The sequence below is a fragment of the Myxocyprinus asiaticus genome, chromosome 9 (genome assembly GCF_019703515.2).
Source record: "Myxocyprinus asiaticus isolate MX2 ecotype Aquarium Trade chromosome 9, UBuf_Myxa_2, whole genome shotgun sequence".
In the NCBI taxonomy this organism is placed as follows: domain Eukaryota; kingdom Metazoa; phylum Chordata; class Actinopteri; order Cypriniformes; family Catostomidae; genus Myxocyprinus; species Myxocyprinus asiaticus.
Genome location: NC_059352.1, coordinates 16,555,883 through 16,579,717, shown reverse-complemented (window position 1 = coordinate 16,579,717; position 23,835 = coordinate 16,555,883). Strand labels below are relative to the sequence as shown.

The 23,835-nt window shown below is 38.0% G+C and overlaps 1 protein-coding gene across 4 annotated transcripts in view; it reads right to left on the bottom strand.

The window, feature by feature from the left end:
- LOC127446139 (la-related protein 4-like) overlaps nt 1-23,835 on the bottom strand; it is a 42,023-nt gene that overhangs the window by 9,467 nt on the left and 8,721 nt on the right. For 3 of the 4 annotated variants that reach the window (XM_051706824.1, XM_051706825.1, XM_051706827.1), the window contains 9 exons: nt 23,450-23,563; nt 23,249-23,339; nt 16,873-17,009; nt 16,394-16,497; nt 15,959-16,069; nt 15,816-15,869; nt 14,390-14,590; nt 4,978-5,081; nt 4,606-4,647 (listed from right to left, as the gene is read on the bottom strand). In XM_051706824.1, coding sequence (XP_051562784.1) covers nt 4,606-4,647; nt 4,978-5,081; nt 14,390-14,590; nt 15,816-15,869; nt 15,959-16,069; nt 16,394-16,497; nt 16,873-17,009; nt 23,249-23,339; nt 23,450-23,563 — 958 coding nt within the window. The remainder of the gene's footprint in view (nt 1-4,605; nt 4,648-4,977; nt 5,082-14,389; nt 14,591-15,815; nt 15,870-15,958; nt 16,070-16,393; nt 16,498-16,872; nt 17,010-23,248; nt 23,340-23,449; nt 23,564-23,835) is intronic. The other variant, XM_051706826.1, reaches the window with a different exon arrangement.

Genomic DNA, 23,835 nt, shown 5'->3' with positions numbered 1-23,835 from the left:
CTATTCTGTGCTTGAAAAAGCCCGCTCAGTGAAAAAAATAACGTACAAGCATGCACAGATTTAAAGACGACTCAAATGTGAAAACATCCATAGGGACTTTCAAACGTTCGGAAATCCGATTCCCGCACCACCGAAGTGATTTCATTACTACTTTGCTGAGGTTGCTCGTCTAGCGAGAGGATTTTTTCCTGCACGCGCCGTGATTGAGAGAGGGAAGAAGCACGCACAGCCTGAGGTGAAATTAAACTCTGTATCTGCTCCAGATATCCTTTTTTAAATAATATTTGTATTATTAATTCTATTTAAAATATGTAACATTAATATGACAGTAATTTAAGTGCAGCCTCTGTAAAAATATAAAGCCAAACATAAGTGTAAAAACTATGATCAGTTTTTTATTGGAGGGAAATATTTACCCACTAATAATTCCAGTGTCGAATAGCAGCATCAGAACCGTTTAGTCGACTAGTCTCGCACATCCCTAGTAATTACCCGTGTGATTTTGATAAAAGTAATGACATAAAATAAGAAATATTTAAGAATGCACAAAATTTCGTGATCAGTAATCAAATAAGCAAATTTGTGACATTAACTCATTTTGTACAAAAGGATAGGTTTTCTTTCATTAAAGCATTTAAGATGCTCTGTGAAAATTCACATGGAGGACCATGACTATATTAATCATGGGGTTTTCACTCAAACTGTTATGCTGATAATATCATTTGTAATAAAAATAAACTATTCAATTAGAAAAATGCAAAATAGAAATTCACAAGTGGACTCAAACTTCAGAAAAGCGCACGCACGCACACAGGAAAAAATTGAGACCACTGCAAATGCCTCTTAAATCAGTCTCTCTACACAGGGGCAGACTGGCCTTAGGGAGAACTGGAACTTTTCCCTGTGGGCCGGCCAAGAAATGGGGCCGAATGGGCCGCGATAAGCTGAACGGGTCACGACAGGCTGAAGAGGGCCGCAAAACGGCGCCACGATATGCAATATTCCATTCCAGTGTCGGACGTTGGCCCAGCCATTAGCTCAGATAGAAGACAAAAGGCAGGCCTAACAGTTGTAAAAGCCTGACCACACACTCTGTCATCAATCTTACTGATAAAAACCGCGCCAAAAATCAAACAATGGGAGTCCAAAACAGACTACAAATCCCATGAAGCTTTGCTCACTAAAGGATCGAACTATCAACTCCTATTGGATGAGGCACACAACAGAACGCCCCTCAACCATGATGTCATCGGGAGTAGAAATAACTGAGATGCTTCCGGGATCGCCGTGCGTAGGTGTAACCTTGTGGCACAAGTAACGTCCAACTTGAAACTGTGGCCATACAATCTCCATCTCGCTGGACGAGTTGAGATTACTCTGTATTCAACCGAACACTAACGGATCCGAAGGAGACCGCTGAGCAATCCGCATCTTCATCCGTTTGCCTGCAGAAGTGGAGAAAAGATTTCTCTTCCATCTTCAATCAAGTCGACATCGCCGATTTCTCCGCCAGCCCGCCGAGAATCAGCAGCCTTACCGCCCGCCGACAGAGCGAGGAAACGGCCTCCCGTCATCACGCGAGCCTCAAGGAAACAAGTGGAGTCAAACGACAGATGAACACACATTCTAGCTGCTTCCTCATACGATTCAAGTAAGAGGTTTACGTCTGGACAGAGATAGAACATTATAGTGCGTTTTTCTTGTGCATCAAGGTTATTGCTTGTGCAGTTTACGGACCGCCGAGTCTGCTCATTGCGACTAATACTCAAGGTATTACTGTAATGTACTATTATCACGAATGAGATCTGCTGTGCTGTAGTCCAACCACATCGGACTGTTGTGCATTTCCGCCAAAACGGGTGAGACCGGCACACTGAGTTTATCCATTAAAGAATCAAAGACCGCAGGACGGTTTACGAGCTGTCCACCGCGTCTGAGTGATAAACTAACAGCTGCTTTCTCTCCCACGATCGCGAAACCGGCTTTGGGGCCGTCACTTTATTCTCTCTCGTACGACACACACACACGACCCCTCAAAAACCTTCATGTGTTATAGGATTATTTTGGTTACCATATCTAATCATGTCACTGTTTAGTTTGTAGTTGTAAGTCGGAGGTTTATTGACTGCATTGTATTGATTATTAATTGATATTACTGCATACATTTTTTTTATATTTCAAAGAGAAGTGTTTTGGTTTGTTTTGCATACACCTGTGTCAAATGCTGTTGGGATGTCAGCGCTCTGATTCAAGCTTTGTTTTTTGTTTTTCCTGAAAATCGATATTCTTCGGATGTCTATTTTCCTAAGAGAACAAATATTGAGACTGTTATACTATCTGTTATTAGTCCCCAAAAACAGGGTGGTGCCCCGGCGATATTAATCCTTAATATTCTATTGATTTTTGATAATTATCTTTGATGATTGTTGAATTTGAAGGATCAATAAGCTAGTGTTACTTTTAATCAATGTTTCATCTATGTTAATAATTAACGATTATCTTTGATAATTGATTTAAAGGATTAAAAAAAAAAAAAAAAAGCTAACATTGATTCAAATGAATGTTCTATTGATTTTAATAATTAATAATTGCTAATAACCAAATCCGCTCCTAAACGTAGCGCACTACATTTACTGGAGCCCCATATGAGGTTTTAATGAATTAGATTCTATTATTTAAATATTAATTAATAACTAAAGAAATAATTATTAATTATTTCTGATAGTAACGCTGATCTAAACAACCAGTAAAGCCCTACACCATGTCAAAAAGGTTGCCGACCCCTGGACTCGACTGTAGTAGGATAACTAGTCGACCAGCATGACCCATCCACAATTAAAATTAGGGCTGCCCCCGATCAAAGATTTTCCTAGTCGACTAGTCGTCATTAGTTTAAGCGATTAGTCGACTAGTTGTTGCACGTTTATGATATTACTTATATTTTGGGTGCCATCAGAAAATGGTTTGAGTTCAAGGGCTGATAATGTTATAAGTAACATTGCTAACACAGATCTACATTACATAGAAATACTAAATTGTAATAATGAGCCTTTAAAATATTAATTTTACAATTAAATTAATTGCCTTACAACAGACATACAAGCCCTCAGTCCAGCCTCTCTCAGCCTAATGCAGACAGTCTGAGCACTGATGGAAGGATTGTGCGTTCCTGGTGTAACTCGGGCAGTTGTTGTTGCCATCCTGTACCTGTCCCGCAGGTGTGATATTTGGATGTACCGATCCTGTGCAGGTGTTGTTACACGTGGTCTGCCACTGCAAGGACGATCAGCTGTCCTTCCTGTCTCCCTGTAGCTCTGTCTTAGGTGTGTTGACGCAGATGAGCAGGGACCCTGGGCATCTTTTGGTGTTTTTCCAGAGTCACTCTTTAGTGTCCCAAGTGTTTATAACTGTGACCTTAATTGCCTACCATGCTGTTAGTGTCTTAACCGTTCCACAGGTGCATGTTCATTAATTGTTTATGGTTAATTGAACAAGCATGGAAAACATTGTTTAAACCATTTACAATAGTGATCTGTGAAGTTTAGATTTTTACAAAATTATCTTTGAAATAGTGTCCTGAAAAAGGGACGTTTCTTTTTTTGCTGAGAGATATATATGTATATACACATCTCATGGAGAGAACAGAACAAATTTATTCACACACTATGTATTTTCCCAGACAACGAAATACCCGACCGGTAGAGAATGCACAGATCAAGTAGGTTCTTTGCCAGAGAGATGTTGCCCTTCACAACTGCTGTAAAGCCTTCTTTCAAAAAGTTGAACACACTTTAATTGCACAATTGTTTTCCAGTTTCATTTGAATTTTTAGTTAAAATAAAAGTTCAAAGTTTGAAGTCTTGTTTTATTGTGTAGGCTTAACCCTAACCCTGCTTTACGAAAATTACCCCATATGGCCACCTAGCATCCAACCAGCAGTAATACCGGTGTTTGTCGGTTTCCTGTGGAGTTTTTTTTTCTGCGACCAACTGACCAATCAAAACTTGGTCGACCAAGACTCTTCTCGTCGACTAACGTTTAGTCGAATATTAGGGGGCAGCCCTAATTAAAATGTATAGTTTATAAATTGATTTGCAAGACTTTGTCCACCCTGTTCTCTATAATTCGGCATTGGCCATTGAAAACCCTATTTCAGTCAACTGCTATTAAGCAGTCTAAGGCATATACTTCAAAACAGACCATCAGGAAACTCTCATACACCGAGCAAGAAATGATACATGCAAGGACAGGGTTTATAGAGATTTGATGAACACGACAGGGAAATTACATTCATAAAAATACTGCTGAAAGGCATTATGCTTCGAGAAGCTTTTAGCAGTCATGATAGAATCATTCATTATGAAGCAGCTCTGGCTCGGATCATTTTTCAAATGTTTTGGTAATTTTCAATCCATCAAGGATACAAGGCTCATCATTGAGACCGATACTAAATCGGAACATTAGCCTAAATGTTTTTAAGCTTTTGGCATGATTAAGGCAGTGCATGGCACAATGATATAAACCAAAGGGACATAAACACTATGGTGAACGTGCATGAGATGATTTAAACATTTAAAAAAAATTAAGATAGCAGAGCACATCTACCTGAAGGCATTGATTACATTCTTTCTGGAATAAAGTGGAAGTCTAGAAAGTGAAACAAAGTCAGTTAAACAAGTATGGCCCTGTTTACACCTGGCATAAACATCTAAATGTCTAAAATGCATTTCCTGTGACAACATATGATCAGATTTCATTCTGACTCCAGTGCCTCAAACAAAGAGCATTGCCTCACTTCAACTGTTCACATTTGAGATACTGGAGGAATTTCAATTATTTATTTTTTGCTGCAAATATGTAAAACAAAATTTTACCTTCCATTGTATCGTAAAACATCGTTTTTGGCAGAGAGGGACAAAGATACATTTAGAAATAAAGTAAAAACGTGATTGAAATATGTAGGCTGAGGGATCTTACCGGTTGCGGGAGTAGTTGCGTGTAAGGCTAATTGGAGATGAGCCAGTTTTGTAGCTTCCTGATGAGCCAAGTCCATTTACAAATGTGCTGTTGGGAAATGGAGCCTGCAAGATGCATCAAAAGTAGAGTTTAGCCCAAAGGTCTCAACACTCATTCAGATAATCTGTAATTGCTGTTTTGTGACCAATACTTAATGCAACCCTTTACATCAATGCAGTACACTAAACCAACCAACAGTTGGCATGGTAATGAGTTCAAAGCGGTCTCTCCACACCGCCCCGACTAACTCGTACTATGCTCCACTGCAATAGCTCCCCTACAGCGTTGCCAGCAACCACACACCTGATTACACTCAAGAGACCCCACTGTGACTCCAACTTAAACCTTCAGCCTTCCTGACTATAATACAAAAGTAAAATGCAGATTTTACTTTGACAAAAGAGAGGCAGCACCCAATGCAAAGTATATTAGTGTTTTACAGTTCTATCAAAGTATCACATATGAACATGGCCTCAAGATGGGTCCAGAAATAACTAAAGACTCTTCAAGTATAAAAACCATTTTGTTGTTGTGTACAACAAGATTCGATATAAAATACTTTTTATCCCATGTATACAAATATAAGTAAGCCATTCATAAATTAATTTACGTCAATTAGTGAACACATTCTACAGATGACCCTCAGATCTCATAATCTTAATGCTCACTGGGACAGGAGTGACAGAGACTTTAAGGAGAGACAGAGAAAAGTGGAGAGATAAAGTGATGAGAAAAGAAAAAGAATTCCCAAAGTCATCTCATCACACGCTGATTCCCTCTATGCGCTTAGTTTATCATCATTGGGTCAATACAACCAAACTTGCTGCTCTGATAATCTTTCAAGAACATCTTATAATTTATATTTTTTAAATCTAATCCCAATGCAACCCAATACACCATTCACATGATTGTAGATAAAACTTTCTTCCCATCTAATTGTAAAAGTTGCACTTAGTTTAATTTGATAGTAAGGTGGTGGGTCACGTGACACCATGCGAGGATCGGACGTGTGAACGGCGAGCTCTGTCCACTTTGCTAGTTTAAACACTTTTAATGATATAAACCGGTGAGATTAGATACACTGTTTCATAACGGTTCTAGGAGGACAATATGTCAAAGAATTCAAAATCCTCGGGCTCTGGAGACATTAAGACACTTACGTGCTCAAGCTGATACCCCTGAGAGGGTCGCAAGCCAGAGAGTTGATTTGGTAGGAGTAGTGCGGGAAATGCGGCGAGAGATGCTGACGAAGTTCGTTGATGACTTAGAGGATCTTGCTGTGATACAATCGATCGATCAATGCCATGGAGGCGAAGTTCTCCGAGATGGTTACAAGTGTGGGGGATGTCGAGAAACGGATCGATTATCTGGAGTCATCAGAGGGACTTATCTGCTTATCCACTAGCAACCTAGGTGGATTTGGAGTGTGTCTGGGAGAAGTTGGAGGACACGGAGAACCGTAGACGGTGGAATAATGTCCATATTGTCAGAATTCCTGAGGCAAAGAGGGTCAGGATATGGTGAAATTCCTGGATGGGCTCCTTCCGAATCTGCTCGACATAACGGGTCATAAGCTGGAAATCGAGCGAGTTCACAGGGTTCCGGCTCGGAGATCCGTGGAGAGAGACAGGCCCCGATCAATTCTGGCCAAATCTGAGATAATCCGATAAAGATCGTGTTACGCGAGGCGAGTAAAGGAAGGCTTTCTTGGAAAAAGTTCTCAGACTTTTATATCAACCGAAGGTCACTTTTGCACTGATATTCCTGGCCAAATTGAAAATAGATGCTAAGGAGGTCCGTAAAACATTCACATGCCCACAGCAAGCAATGTCCTTCATGAAGTCAACAGACCAAGTCATTTTGTGGTACTCACACTGCAGCAGAGTAGTCTGGTTTACTGATCATTCACTTGACTGTTTGAGGAAAATTAAGCGTTTTTTTTGGTGCTGGTTATGCCTATTGGCTGGAGTTTGTTTTATACATTATCTTTTGCTGTGTAATTCTGTCTCACAAAATTTGTAAAGAAACACTGGACTTGAACAATCCAACGGCAAAGTTGTCACAGGGGGTACTCGTAGGCATACATGGACTGTAGAGTTTGGAGGGATTAATGCGCACGCTTTACTTTTTTCTGTTTGTTTTGTTCCGGGGATGTTTGGGTTTTAATGGTTGCACCAATGTTGGAATGTGGTTTTTATAATCTTGTTTTTGACACTTATTTTTTCTTATGTCAAAATGTCAAATGTTAATATGATTGGATCGTCTCTCTCCACTTGGAATGTGAATAGGTTGGGGCACCCCATAAAAAGGAAGGTTATTTCTCTTAAGCGTAAGAAATATGATAGTGTTTCTTCAAGAAACACACCTTTCTCCGCAGGAAGTGAACAATTTGGAAAGATATGGAGTAAGCATTTTTATTTATTTATTTTTTAATAGTGCTGGCTCGAGTAAGAGCAAGGGAGTCTTTACACTGATAAGTAAACATCTACAATTCAAATGTCTCAGAGTAAAGATCAATTAGGAAGAGCCATTGTTTTAGCTGAAATTCAGGGGCAAGGTCTTATTTTGGCTAATATTTATGCACCTAACGTGGATGACCAGGTCTTTATTTTATAGATCTTGAAGGGATGTTGCAAGATGCTGGCACCCCTCATGATGTAATATTGGAAGATTTTAATCTTTTGATGTACTCAGACTTGATCATAGTGAAGCAAAAGTGTGCAACATCGACACTTCACAGGATGTGTAAAAATCTTGGTCTTACAGATACTGAGACTTTTGAACCCATCTGGTAGGGACTATAAAAAAAAAATTAAAAAAAAAAAATGTATCAGTCCATAAGATTTACTCATTCATATAATATATATTATCTCTCTCTCTCTCTCTCTCAAGTCCCTCATTTCATCTGTTGTTGATTGCTCAAGTGGAAACATTTGTCTCGGATCAAGCCCTGGTGTGTTTAGGTGTTGCCACATACGGAGAAAAAGAAATCATATTAGTTGGCGTTTTAATGCATCCCTTTTGCAAAACCTGAATTCCAACAAATGCTAAAGACTGAAATCAATGTCTATATGGAGACCAACTGGTCCTCAGTATCCTCTGTGGGCGTGGCTTGGGAGGCACTTAAGGCAGTTCTTAGGGGTCGGATCATACAGTATGCCTCATTCACCAAAATATCCAAAGCACAAGAACTCGTGAAATTGGAATGGAATATTAAAAGTGCTTTTGGGAAGCTTTTGGCTAGATAAAGCAGAGAGTCTTTTTCTACCGTTCCCTCAGTGAAATCTGCTGGTGGTGAAATATTTACCTCGGCCATTGATATTAATAATGCTTTTAAAGAATTCTATCTTGAGCTCTACTTCCACGTCTTCGTCAACTGTGGAACCATTAGAACTTCCAAAACTGACGGCTGAGCACTTTTGCAAGGAGTTTATACAGAATCATTAAAGAATGGAAAGCTGCCCCCAACCATGACACAAGCCCGGATCAGTCCGATTCTTAAAAAGGACAAAGATCCAAGCGAGTGTAAGAGTTACCGTCCAATTTCCCTGATCCAGTTAGACGTTAAAATATTGCCAAACATTTTGGCTAACCGATTATGGCATCTCTTATACATATAGATCAGGTGGGATTTATTCGGGGCCGTAGCTCTTCTGATAACATTAGGCGTTTCATCAATATCATGTGGTCAGTGGCGAATGATCAGACTCCGGTCGCTGCCATCTCACTTGATGCTGAAAAGGCATTTGATATGGTAGAATGGGATTATCTTTAAGATTTTGGAAATGTACGGGTTCGGGAATACTTTAATTGGATGGATTAAGTTACTTTATAGACACCCGGTAGTGGCGGTAAAAACAAATTGATTAATTTCAGATTTTACTCTGGGTAGGGGCACCCGGCAGGGTTGCCCTCTTTCCCCATTATTGTTCTGTCTTGCACTGGAACCATTAGCAGCCGCGATAAGGAGGATGATTTTCCAGGGGTGGTGGCGGGAGGTGTGGCGCATAAGCTCTTGCTTTACGCAGATGATATTTTATTATTCGTCTCCGACCCCAATATATGTATGCCTCGCCTCCACAGAATTATTAATTACTTTAAGTTCTCAGGATACAGAGTTAATTGGTCTAAATCCGAAGCTTTGGCTCTGACAGCGTACTGCCCGGTAACGGCTTTTCAGCCAGGTGCCTTCCAGTGGCCCAAACAGGGCATTAAGTATTTGGGTATTTTATTCCCCGCAAATTTGTGAGATTTTAGTTAATTTTGACCCTTTAATAAAAAGGTTTGAGCGATGTGGGCAGGTGGGCTTCATTACATTTATCTATGACTGTGAAGGTTAAATGTTATTAAAATGAACTGTTATTAAAATGAACTGTATTCAAAATTAAACTACCTGCTACAAATCTCTCCCTGTAGATGTCCCCCTCTCTTATTTCAAGCAATTTGATAGCATAGCGAAGTCTTTCATTTGGAATGGTAAGCGTCGCAGATTACATTTCAAAACGTTACATAGGCCGATTAACAAAGGTGGGCTAGGCCTAGCCAAGATTGTTTCATTATTATTATTATTATTATTATGCATTTGGTCTCAGACATTTGGCTCATTGGTCACTTCCACCTGAGAGAGTCCCTCCCTGGTTTTGTATTGAACAGGAAGTTCTTGCCCCATCTCGCCATTGCAAAGCCTATCAAACTAATCGGAGAAGTTACACCCCGTTATCTCACATTTGCATGCGGTATGGACAAGTGTCCAGAGTGTTCAACTCTGACATTTATTTAAATGATGCCTCGAGCATATGGCAGAATCCAAAATTATGTATTAATAAGTCCCCTTTCTGCTGGTCAGAGTGGATTGTGAGGAAGGTTAATACGCTCGGTGACCCATATGTGAGTGGAGTGTTGAGATCTCATGCAAATCTGGTTCAACATTTTGATTCCCAGATCTCAGTCTTATAGGTATTTACAATTGCGCCACCTGCTCTGTACTAATTTTGGGAGTAGCATACACCCCCCTAAAGCGGCAGATACTCTGGAAGTGGTGATTACTGCTTTTGGAAAAGGCCATGAGGCATCAGTGTATTACTCCCTGCTAATTCAGAGTCTGGGGGATGGAGCTTCAACTTCTCAAGAGATTATGGGAGAAAGGAGGAGGGAGTGTGGGCAAGGATTCTGAAAAACTTTGTCTACATCTAGAGATGCAAGGGTGCATCTTATGCAATTTAAGATTTTACATCAATTCTATTGGGCCCCCTCTAGATTGTATAGGCTTGGTCTGAAAGACACACCCACCTGCTGGCGATGCCAATCAGAAGATGGGGACACAACCCATGTTTTTTGGTGGTGTGTTAAGATTCAAGAATTTTGGTTGAGGGTTCAGAGTTTTATGTTTGATGTATTGGGCACTCAAATTTCATTTTGCCCAAGACTCCATTTTAGCTGATAGGGCGGTCATTAATATAGGGGATAAACACAACAAATTGGGTTCCTAGCCAGTATTATGATCAGCAGACAGACTGTTTTATGGGGATGGAAATTGGCTGGAGCACCCTCATTTCAAGAGTGGTGCACAGAGATGGGGAGGTTGGTGGCATTCGAGGAAATATCATGTAGAAACTTAGATTTATTTGATAGGAAATGGGGCAGCTATTTGGCCTTCTTGGAGGGCTCTCGTGGAGGGGCAGTGGAGAGAGAGTAGTTTTAAATGTGTGCGATTATTATAATAATAAAAAAAAAAAATATATTACACAGAGCAAAAAAAAAAGAAATGTCCCTTTTTCAGGACACTGTATTTTAAAGAATTTTGTAAAAATCCAATTAACTTTACAGATCTTTATTGTAAAGGGTTTAAACAATGTTTTCCATGCTTGTTCAATGAACCATAAATAATTAATGAACATGCACCTGTGGAACGGTAGTTAAGACACTAACAGCTTATGGACGGCAGGCAATTAAGGTCACAGTTATAAAAACTTAGGACACTAAAGAGACATTTCTACTGACTCTGAAAAACACCAAAAAGAAAGATGCCCAGGGTCCCTGCTCATCTGCGTGAACATGCCTTAGGCATGCTGCATTGATTTATGAGGACTGCAGATGTGGCCAGGGCAATAAACTGCAAATGTCCATACCGTGAGATGCCCAAGACAGAGCTACAGGGAGACAAGAAGGACACCGCCGTGGCAGACCACGTGCAACAACACCTGCGGGACAGGCACAGGATGGCAATAACTGCCCGAGTTACACCAGGAACGCATAATCCCTCCATCAGTGCTCAGACTGTCCACAATAGACTGAGAGAGGATGAACTGAGGGCTCGTAGGCCTGATGTAAGGCAGGTCCTTACTAGACATCACCAGCAACAACGTCGCCTATGGGCGCAAACCCACCTTCGCTGGACCAGACAGGACTGGCAAAAAGTGCTCTTCACTGATGAGTCGCGGTTTTCTCTCACCAGGGGTAATGGACGGACTCGCGTTTATCAAAGGAATGAGCGTTATACCGTGGAGGGTCCGTCATGGTCTGAGGCGGTGTCACAGCATCATCGGACTGAGCTTGATGTCATTGCCTGCAATCTCAAATTGATGCCACAATTAGGCTAAGGCTAGGCTATCTTTATTTAAATGGTCAGCAACTGACTGACACTAAACAGTACTACTGATGTTAAGCTATTTATTTTATTTTTATTTATTTATTTTAAATGGTCAGCATTTGACTGATACTAAACATACAGTACTGATTTTTATTCTTTATTTAAATGGTCAGCAATTGATTGATACTAAACATACTGTACTGATGTTTATTAAGCTATTTATTGTATTTTTATTTATTCTTTGTTCTCAGTGTTCATTTCTAGAATTTGTTGACAATGTATAATAATGTCAAATGTTCTTTGATAAAAATATTTGGTTAAGAAAGCAGCCTTCTGAGTACCTTTGCATAGTCATATTGGTGCACAATCCACATAGAAAAGGTCTGTTTTCATTCCAGCTCAAAAATTAGCTATATCGGTCACCATATCGGTAATCAGTGAATTTTCCCGCTCAAAAATCGGTATCGGTCTCGAACCACATATCGGTCGGACTCTAATCAAAACCATGATTTCTGCTCAGATGGTTACTTCTGGTTCATGGTTACTACAATATAGTAAAACCATGGTTAATTTTCATCAGGGTCTTTAACCAAATTACTGAATCAACATTTAAAATAAACACCTGGACTTTAATGCTCCATGCATCAACAGTGCATTTTAAACTTAACATTCAACATTCGGAATCTGTACATCATTGTAGCAGAAATAACCTTGCTATTAAAATGGATACAAGAAGGGATGTTGTGATAAAGCGGCTTGGGTATTTTAAATCACACATGGAAATCCCACGACAATGAACACCAAGCGCTTAAATTGTTTCTTTTCGGTTCGAATTAGCACTGAGTGTCTGCTTAAAAACGGAAGGGTGTGTGCAATTTCGATTAATCATGTATTACTATAACGGCATTTTAATGCCATTAATCAAATAGGGTTATTGAAGCTTGTATGCAAGATATCCGAGTATAGCAGCGCGAGGAAACAAGAACTCGCATGCGCATTTTAAACCCATGCTCACATTTGACAAATTACCAGTATACGGCACTCACGTCGAACGATGTCTGTAAACAGTGCCTGTTAAACTTTTTTTGACCATCATTATTGTAAATGAGTGCAAAAAGAAAACGAGGAGTGCACCGATCAGGAAATTTGAGGCCAATACCAATCTCCGATTTATTTAACACTAAGATCGGCCGATACCAAATTTTTTCAACGAGTTCTCATCAAAAAATCCTCCACGTGCAGCAATGACAGCTTTGCAGATCCTTGGTATTCTAGCTGTCAGTTTGTCCAGATACAGGCATTTCACCCCACGCTTCCTGTAGCACTTGCTATAGATGTGGCTGTCTTGTCGGGCACTTCTTACGCACCTTACAGTCTAGCTGATCCCACAAATGCTCAGCGGGGTTAAGATCCACAACACACTTTTCCAATTATCTGTTGTCCAATGTCTGTGTTTCTTTGCCCACTCTAACCTTTTCTTTTTGATTTTCTGTTTCAAAAGTGGCTTTTTCTTTGCAATTCTTCCGATAAGGCCTGCACCCCTGAGTCTTCTCTTTACTGTTGTACATGAAACTGGTGTTGAGCAGGTAGAATTCAATGAAGCTGTCAGCTGAGGACATGTGAGGTGTCTATTTCTCAACTAGAAACTCTGCTGTACTTATCCTCTTGTTTAGTTGTACATCTAGCCTTCCACATCTCTTTCTGTCCTTGTTAGAGACAGTTGTCCATTGTTTTGAAGACTGTAGTGTACACATTTGTATGAAATCTTCATTTATTTTGGCAATTTCAAGCATTGTATAGCCTTTATTCCTCAAAACAATGATTGACCGACGAGTTTCTAGAGAAAGCCGTTTCTTTTTTGCCATTTTTGACCTAATATTGACCTTATAATATTAAGACATGACAGTCTATTGCATACTGTGGCAACTCAAAGACAACGTTAAGCTTCATTTAACAAACCAAATATCTTTCAACTGTGTTTGATATAATGGCATGTGATTTTCTAGTACCAAATTAGCAATTTAGCATGATTACTCAAGGATAAGGTGTTGGAGTGATGGCTGCTGGAAATGGGGCCTGTCTAGATTTGATCAAAAATGACTTTTCCAAATAGTGATTGTACTGTTTTTTTTTTTACATCAGTAATGTTCCGACTATACTTTGTGATCAGTTGAATGCCACATTGGTGAATTTAAGTACTAATTTCCTTCCGAAACAGCAAAAACTGTACATTATTCCAAACTTTTGGCCACCAGTGTACCAATACATTTTTCAAATTAAAAGCTGTATTAGTTCATGTTAGTTCATAGTGCATTAATTTTAACAATGAACAATTGTACTTTTATTAACTAACAATGATTAATAAATACTGTAAAAAAAATTGCATTGTTTCTTCATGATACCAAATGCATTAATGTTACAGAAATTAAAACTTTTTTTTCAAGTTACCAAAATTACACTTAAAATTACATTATGAATTGCTCACATTTATTTGTTTTGAAACAAATGAGAATTTTGAAGACTTATTGAATTACATACTTTTTACAAATACAAGGTGGAATCCAAAATTCACATTTGAGGTATGAAAGACGGATTTTTGGTGTGCTTGCTCATTAATGAAATTGTTCATTTAAAAAAAAAAAAAAACACTTGCATAGTGTAGCTTTTACAGACCATGCAACTACAAAAACTCAACTAAATAGGCAGGTTAGAAAGCAAAAAAACTTCTCATGCTGGCACACCTGTAATTACATTCATTAATCTTAAGATGCAAACAGTTCTCACCAGAGGCGTTTCAAAGTAAGGGGTTGGTGAGGGGGTCCATGTCTGTGGCAGGAGGCTGTAGAGGGGGTACTGCTGTTGGGGCTGGTATACCTGCTGCAGGTAGACTGGAGAGGAGTACTGTGATTGAGCAGAGTACACCACAGAATCAACTACCCCATAACCGTTCTTAGCAAAGAACGTGTTAATGGCCTTAATGCGTGCCTACAGAGACAAAAAGAAAAAAAATAAATAATAAGAGAACCAAAAGCACAATTGGACTGCAAAAAAAAAAACAAGAAAAAAAAGAAAAGAAAAAAGCAATACATTTGGAAATCGGTTAAATAAAGAAATATGGCTTCGGTGGTCTTTTGCAATTCCTTTTGGTGCCACTAGAGTGACAAATTAGCCTACACATCCATGATCCATACATTGCGCAACCTTTTAGTTTTACTGTTAAGAGCCAGGAAGAGGACCAAAAAAAGCGTGCGCACGTACGCAAATTTAAATTCACAACTACTAACTCCCATTTCTAATATTTTGATAATTTAACCTCATAAGGACAATATTTCACAAATGATAGTTTTTTTTAAAAGAGCACATACATGAACACCATGTGAAGCAGTACATAATATTTTTCTTTTTAATCAGTTTGCACATATGCTAATCTCCCCTCAGATCTGAGAGACAGAAATAGGAGTTGGTGAGATAAGGGGAGATCTTTGCAAAGGTAAGATCTCAGCAGCAGTGGTTCCGGGTCCTTCCAAGTGCAATACGAATTTTTAACGGGGTGAAAACAAGCACCAGAATTTAGCAAGACATAGAACCCTATAACCCAGCAGTTTGTGCCATGTCAACCAGGGTTTCAGCGGGGCTCCTAAGAGCAAGCACATTCCCTTCATGTGACTCAGTAACATCCCATGCATTACTCATAGCAGTTACGGCTGACTATTTATGGATGTGGGCTGCATAAGATAAGATGTGTTTTCTGGTACAAATTAATGCAAATAAACTATGACCAAGGCCAAAATTGCATGATTTATGTCGAGCATGGGATTTCAATCACAAACACCATCTACAAGAGGGGTCTTTCCTATTGGTTACATAATGATAGTGTACTGATCATTGATTGGTTGACAGAAAAGGGTCAAAGTTGAGTACTTTGAGTATAATGCATCCAGCCTCTAGAACAATGTAGCAAACCTTATAGCATAAATTTAGATTGCACATATTCATGTCCATTTCACAATTGTACCACCATGTGCACTTGCTTGAACACACACATCAACACTGCTGGCCTGATTTATCAGTCTTTTCAAACAATAAGAGTTAGTGGTCATGAATTCAAGGTGACTGGTTATAAGCAAAGAGTAGGCCAGGCATGTACACACATATAGGGTGCTTAAATTACAGCTGACCTAACAACAGAGCACAGGGAATGTACACTCACCATGATTGGTTTGCCCTGAAACGTTTTGACTTCCTCACGTAAATATCTGTAAGCCTGTCAAAGAGTGTGAAACAATGTTAGTCAGTCCAGTTAAATGGAATCCCACAAAGCCAATGCAAAACATTTGCAAGCATGTGTTTTACCTGCTGTGCATCTGTATCAGACTGGAATGTGATGTACCAGTTGTTGTTGTGCGCAAACTCCACGCTGATGACCTGCGGACACTTCTCACTTTTGAACAGCGCCTCCACCTCCTGGTAGAGAGAAAGCAGCATCAGTCAGCAATCAAAATGAGAACTAATGAAAAACTAGCAAATTGGAGGTCAGTTATCCCTCAGATCTCATAATCTCACGGTCATTAGGGCAAAATCCACTGTACACACACACACACACACACACACACACACACACACACAGAGAGAGAGAGACAGATACAGAGAGAAGATCTCTACAGCAGTAGTGGTTCTGGATCCTTCCAAGCGCGATACTGATCATCATCGGGGTAACCTCAGAAATGACAATTAAACCCAACTTAAAAGATCCACAATGAATTTTAAGCACAAATAGGGCATTCTCACCTCTACAGGTGTGGTCTCAGGGACTTCTCGGAGGATAATGATGCATCGTTTGTGGTTTGGCCGAACCTTCTCACCCTTCTCATCCACCTGCACCACTGGAGAGGCTGAGATGACAAACAGAAAACCAAGTTGGCATACAAGGAACAAGGTAATAACTATAAGGTTTACAATAGCATTGCACCAATGTATTTGCCAATCAATTAATTCAAAAGGGGTGGAGAAGTGTGTTTTTTTTTTTTTTATAACTGTGACCAGTTACTCTGAAACATGGAAAACATGCAGAAGCAGAGAATAAGGTTATTTAAATATCTTGTTTAAAGTTGTGCAATACAGTATATTATCAGTGATATAAAACAAGGCAGTATAAAATAAGCAGAACCACTTATACGATATTGGCAGATGTTACTTCAAATCATCAGATATTGTTTACTATGGATGCATCAATAAGAACTGCGAGTAAGAGGTTTTTTTGTATTTACCTCGTAGCACCTCAAGTATCAGGTCCATATCAGTGGTCAGCAGTTTCACACCCTCCATGCTTGCAATAGTCCAAATAGGGACAAACTGATCACTGTCCATCTGAGATATCAGATAGAGGTCCTTTGATAGATTCTCCCTAGAAACACATTGAACCAAATGAATGAGCCAACAGCAACTATGCATTCTGATGATGCACTATGCTGCACTTCATTTTTACTCCTGTTTGTTCCTTTTAATTCATTTGAAACCATTTTAAAGTAACTTGTGAACTAAAACATGTTCATTTGAATGTCCGTTTTCTATATTTTGCCTGTGTAAAGCATTTTAAATTACTACCATGTATGGAATTAAATTACTACCATGTAATTAGCAACAAACTTGCCTTGACCTGGGGCCAGATTCACTTTAAGAAAATTCTTAACTACCATTTTCTTCTTAATTTCTAACTTAAGAAAAATAATATTTTTGAGAATCTGGCCCGAGGCCTGTACCATGAAGGTCGCTGAATTAACTCAGGGTTTCAGGACTGGTTTCAGGATGACAAATTCAAACCAATCAGGCTTAATTGGTCCCATGATGCAGCTCATCAACTGTCAACTCAGGCTTCGATCCTGACTTTAAGATTAGATTACACGCTTGTGCATATGAATGAGTGACATTTGCAGCGCACAACCAATCGTGTGAGAATGCAATTCACTTCTTGCGAGAGACTCAGCGGGATGTACTTCTCTGCTGAAAGCTGATGATTATAAAAATAATTTCAAATTAAAGGAATAGTTCACGCAAAAATGAAAATGCTGATTCTCACACTCAGGCCATCCATGATGTATCAGAGTTTCTTTCTTCATCAGAACAGAATTTAAGATTTTTAGGATTTCATTTCAGGCCTCCTCTAAACAATGCAAGTTAATGTACTCCATTTTTTTGACGGTCCAAAATGCATATTTAGGGTGCATCAAAATAATCCACATGACAACAAAAAGTTCTTCTGAACCCAAACAATTGATTATTTTTAGAAACAAAACAATACTTATATACTTTTTAACTACAAATGTTCGCTTCTGTACATCTGTGACGCGTGCTCATGAGAGGGATGACGTAAGCTTGTTGGTATGGTCACCCATGGAGGCAGGAAGCGCGTCATTGTTTACAAGAGAAACTTGCACAGACCAAGCGCCGTTCACAAACCAAAACAATATAAAATAATTTCCAAATAATAATAAAAAAAATAAAAAAAAAAAAAAATACATTACTGCAGTAAATATCCACCCTTTATTTCGGAGCAATGCCGTTGCATTTTCTAATTGTTCTTCATCATTAGCAGAAATATATAGGCTATATGACTGTCAGGAACTCAAGCCACACAAGTTGTAGTAAGTGAAACCAAGTGCGAGAGCATTAACTGAGATTTACAGGATTTACACAGTGAGATTAATGGTATAGGTGATATCACACAGAAGAGAAGCTTCTCAAACTGAAGAGGGATTCACAAGGTTGATGTCTACAGAACTGAAGAGGTAACAGGCAAAACAGCAGGGTAAGCACTAAACAGATATCGACGAAGATCAAGAGCAAATACAGACAGGTAAAAAAAAAACACTGCGTAAGTGCAGCGGTCAAACTAGAGTCCTTTATGTGAGACTTGACAGTGAAGTGGCATGAAGGTGAGTTATTTATGCAGGCAGTGATGAGCGAGTGAACTGACTGCAGGTGCGGTGAATTAGAAATCAGGTGATGAGGAGTGGAGCGCTGAGGGAGGCGTGACAATGACAAAGTTTTCCCACATACCAGAGTTCACTGGAAAAACAAAACAGGCACAGCCGATGAATTCAGATATCGACCCTTTGTTTCTTTTGATGGTCTGAAATCCTCAGGGGTAAAATGTTCACTGCACACTCTCCAATATTTGAGAATGTAGGGGTGTACTGATATCCAGGTTCAGCACGATAAGCCAGAGCTTCAATCGCTCATGATCGATGGGTAATCAATGAAAAGTTAATATATACACACGCCAAACGACCATTTTGAACAATACACTTATACATATACAAATCTACAGCAAAGACAATTCAACTTTTGTAAAGCGCTCCTCTTGTAAACGATGACGTGCTTCCTGCCTCCTCCACGCGTGACCATACCAACGAGCTTACGTCATCCCTCTCATGAGCGTGCATCACAGATGTACGGAAGCAAACATTTGTAGTTAAAAAGTATATAAGTATTGTTTTGTTTCTAAAAATAATCAATCGTTTGCGTTCAGAAAAACTTTGTCGACTGGAGTCATGTGGATTATTTTAATATGAATTTTGGACCATCAAAAAAATAATAAATAAATAAATAAAATAAATAAAAAAATCGTATATTCACTTGCATTGAGGCCTGAAATTAAATCCCCAAAATCTTAAATTCTGTTTTGATGAAGAAAGAAACTCTGAGGGTGAGTAAATTCAGCAAATTTTCATTTTTGGGTGAACTATTCCTTTAAACTGTGCACAAGACATTGTTTTAAAAAGATAAAAAAAAAAAATTGTAAATGCATTTACACTGCTCAAGAGATCAGCATAAAATCATGAAGATATGATTTACACAGTACAAGGGATAACTGTAAAATTATTAAGCAATTAAAAGACATTTACACAACAAAACAAACAGCGGCTGCTAGAGAGCTCAAGAGGACTGCTGCAAACAAATTCTTAATGTGATAAATATAAAAAAAGCTGGTATATCAATGCGCAAGTGAATTCATATTGGCCCACAACAAGAACACACAGGATTACTAATTTTAAAAGCTTAAATTTATTTAAAATATTTATTTAAAAGCTTTTATATTTATTTGAATTAAAAACTTTATACATCATTCAAAAACTATTACAAAATAAATATAGGCTACTATTGATTACAAGACAAATAGACTAAAGATGAATATTCTCCCCAAGTTTATTTTCCTTTATCACAATATACCAGTTTGTATATCAAAGTGTTTTAGACAATGGAATAAACTTTGTAAATATATATATTGGATAATAGGAAACCTAGAATTAGTCTTCATTTTAAGTTGCCAAAAAGGCTTGGAGGACTAGAATTACCTAATTTAATAAATAATTATAAAGCTGCCCAAATTCAATCTATACTGCATTGGATAAAGAATCTAAAGTGAAATGGAGGAAGATGAAATTTATCAAATGAGGGAACCTATTAGTATATCCCTGTTCCTACCCAAACAAAGCAACAAATGTAAATCAACAGATAATATTTGTATTAATAGTACTTTTAGAATTTGGTTAGAAAAAAAAAATAGTAAAATTAAAGATATAGTTAATTTACAAGAAATTGCTAAAAATCCTGATTTCATGCCAAATAGATTAGATCATACTTTTAAGTTCTGGGCAGATAGAGGTCTGAAAACATATCACCAACTGTTCAATGATAAAGGAATAGATACCTTTTCAAACCTAGTAAGAAAGTATGAGCTTCTAAATTATTATTATTATTTTTTTTTTATTATTTACAGGTAAGATTTATTTACAGAAGTAAAAGAAATAAAGGAAATGCATCCATTAATAAATTATATAATTGATACAATATTACTTATCCAATAAAAATGGCACTTTAAAGAGATGTACAGGACACTACAGGAATAAAAGAATAAAATTATATGTAGGTGGGAGGATGAATTAAAAATAAAAATTAGTCAGCAAGACTGGGAAGAAATATAATACATTCCATACTACTCAATCCAGTGTTTGGAGGGAATATGCTTGGAAGATACAAATAAGATTTTTTTATAACACCTGTTATTCAAAGTAAATACAATAGCATGGTAAAAGGGGATTGTTGGAGAAATTGTGGAGAAAAAAAGGCTCATTAAAAGTAAAATTCAGTCAAAATATAGGAGTGCTCTAAATTGACAACTTATTGGAATGAAGTGATTAGAAGGGTTCATTTATTATTTAACTGCACAATAGAAATACATCCAGAAAACCTTATTTTGGGTAATATTATATTGTCCTTCATAAATAAAACTGAACAAAATATATTTAGGGTAATCAGAACAGCAGCTTTGAAAACAAATACCAGATTACAAAAAATTGGCTTAAACCAGAACCCCCACAATTTCAAAAATGGAGAAACGATTTCAGAAATATACCAAAATGGAGAAAGTAACATTTAAAATTAATAAAAGTCTGGAATGTGACCATAAATGGTATTTGCTTAAAATTATAAATAGATTTAAATAGATTGTTTCCTTCAGATTCTTTATTTTTGAACAAAATTAGTTAAAATATGAGGTATGATGTCTTTTTTTTTTTTTTTTTTTTTTTTATAAAGGTGATGCCTTAACTTTTTCCACTTTATTTGAAATAAAACATATGTAAATGAATAAATGTTATTTATAGAATATGTTGTGACTGGTTATTTGATATGGTTATTCAAAATAAGTTTTTTTTTTACTTCTCTTTCTTGATATACAATTTGTACATTGTCTTCAGGAGAAAAAAAAAAAATCATAAAACAAGGCTATTGATTATAAAAGTGAGCACTTGGAATACTGTATGCAAAAAAAACTGGTATGCAATAAGACATTTGTTCTTTTATAAAAGATGTACTTTGTGTACTGCTTATCACTTATATTATTATAAATTCAAGTAAAATTCATCTCGAGTCCATGAAAGAAAGAAGTTTCGTTGGCATTCACCCCTTTCCATAGCAATCTTGAGATTTTAATGTTTTAAAAACTTTTTTTTTGCATGTATCATATCTATTTTACTGGCTGTTTTATAGATAGCCTAAAATATTAGGTTTATATTTTAAAATATATTTTTTGCTATGGCTATTTGCTATGGCTAAAGAGGGTAAATGAAAAGCAATTACATTTTCAATTAAATACAATACTATCTGCTGAAAATCTACATTTAGATTCTCAAATAATTTATCACAAAGAGTTGATTGTTGATTTCTAAGATTTTATTTGTAAAGTGTGCTTTGAGACACAGGGGAGTGACTTGATTGCGTCAGAGTTGTCATTTTACATCTGATTGGTTCAGCATCTGCTAGTGATATGAAATCCAGAACAAAACCTGCTACCGAGCAGGTGAGCCATGTAGCGTCAGTTGCTTCGGCAATGAACACCGCTAAAAGCTGACCAACTTTCAGGGTACCCAAAACCTGGGGTTGGGGCAAACTAAACAAACTTACCTGACTAACCACCAAAACGGCTTCATGGTACAGGCCTCAGGTCAGAAAGTTTCAGGTGTGCAAATGCATTTTATTTAAGTACTGCTCTGAGATGCACAATGTATTCAGCGTAAAGAAAGTTTTGTAGTATTTGAATGTTTGTTTCTAACTCCAAGCATCTTCCTTTCCGGGATTTGCCTATTCATTTTATAGGGTGGATGCCAAAGATATGAGCATGGTATCACTTTACCATGGAACCTGTTTGCTCAAGCCCACACTTGCAAATGCATTTTTACTGTCCAGGGAACCATCTTTTTACAGCGGTGTTTAGCACCAGTCAACAATACACAGAACATTAATTTAGGCAGACCAATTCAAACAGAGCCCCATTCTGTAGAACGGTATAATACAGAGATCACTCCTGCCACTTGTCTGCATACCAACAATCACAAAATTGTAGGGCTATAATAATAATAGAGTACCAATCAGATCTGCCACAAAATCACCTCCATTGTGACAGGTCCATTAGGACAAAGCATTTAGCTACAGGATGGGAAATTATTTTCCAAACACAAGTAAATATACACTGCTCTATCAGGGCCTGAAATGCCTTTCTGAAAAAGGGCTAGGAATTCCTCCTTTACATGGCTCTTATGGGGTGGGGCTACTTTGTTGTAAATTTTTACAACAGTCTTACCCAAATCTCACAGGGGGTGCTACATTCTCAATTCTTAACTCCTTCCCCAAAAGGAATTATATTTTAAGTACACAGCCTACATTGTAGATGTGACAATCATGTGCTGGCTTTTATGTTGTAGTTTTTAGCAGATACCTTTAACAAATACTTTAATTTATGAAATAAGAAATTTCATTTTCGAATGAACTGCCCTTTAACTACCCATTTAACATTACTCACCTTCAAGCCTGTATGACTGACTTCAGGGAAACTCAAAAGTTAGGCAGAATGTTAGTCTCAGTCACCATTCATTGTCAAAAAATCTTGCACAGATTTTGGAATTGCAGTTTTATAGAAAAATAAGATTATTGATTTGATCATCTGTATGGATTGGTTTACCAATACTCAGCTACATGTTAAAGTGACTAAAATATCTAACTATCCCTTGGGTTGTGTGTATTAAAAAAAAAAAAAAAAAAAAAAAAGCAGGTGTGAGCATGTCAGGGCAATACAGTGGGCATTACCTTGAGAAGCAAAACTCCAGCTGTTTCTTCAGCAACTCCTTCAAACTCTCCTCAGACAGAGGCAGCTGCTCCTCAACCACCTCTCCATTCACTGAGTTCCACAGCACCCACCCAGACAGACACGAACACAGAATGAAAATCAGTCACTAAGCAGCACTGATGGAATTCAAGTGTGACAGAGGGTGTGTGATACTTTCAGACCTGCTTCATAGAGAGGGTAAGCAATTTCTGCTGACTCCACGCCATTCAACATGCTGCTTTCTAAAGGAGGGGCTGATTCAGAGTCACCATAGCCAACACTGTATTCCTTGAAGCCTTCAGAGAGGAGAATGTGGGAGAAAAGACAGAAGAGGTACAAGTTGTGTGGTTTAAGGTTGCTCATAAACGATCTTTACAATATGTTGGGCAGTATGTTTTAAAACAGATAGGTACTTCATCCCTCAGATCTCATAATCTCACGGTCATTAGGGCAGTCCCAATCCACAGACAGACAGACAGAGAGAGAGAGAGAGAGAGAGAGAGAGAGAGAGAGAGAGAGAGACAGAGACAGAGACAGAGACAGAGACAGAGAGAGAGACAGAGAGAGA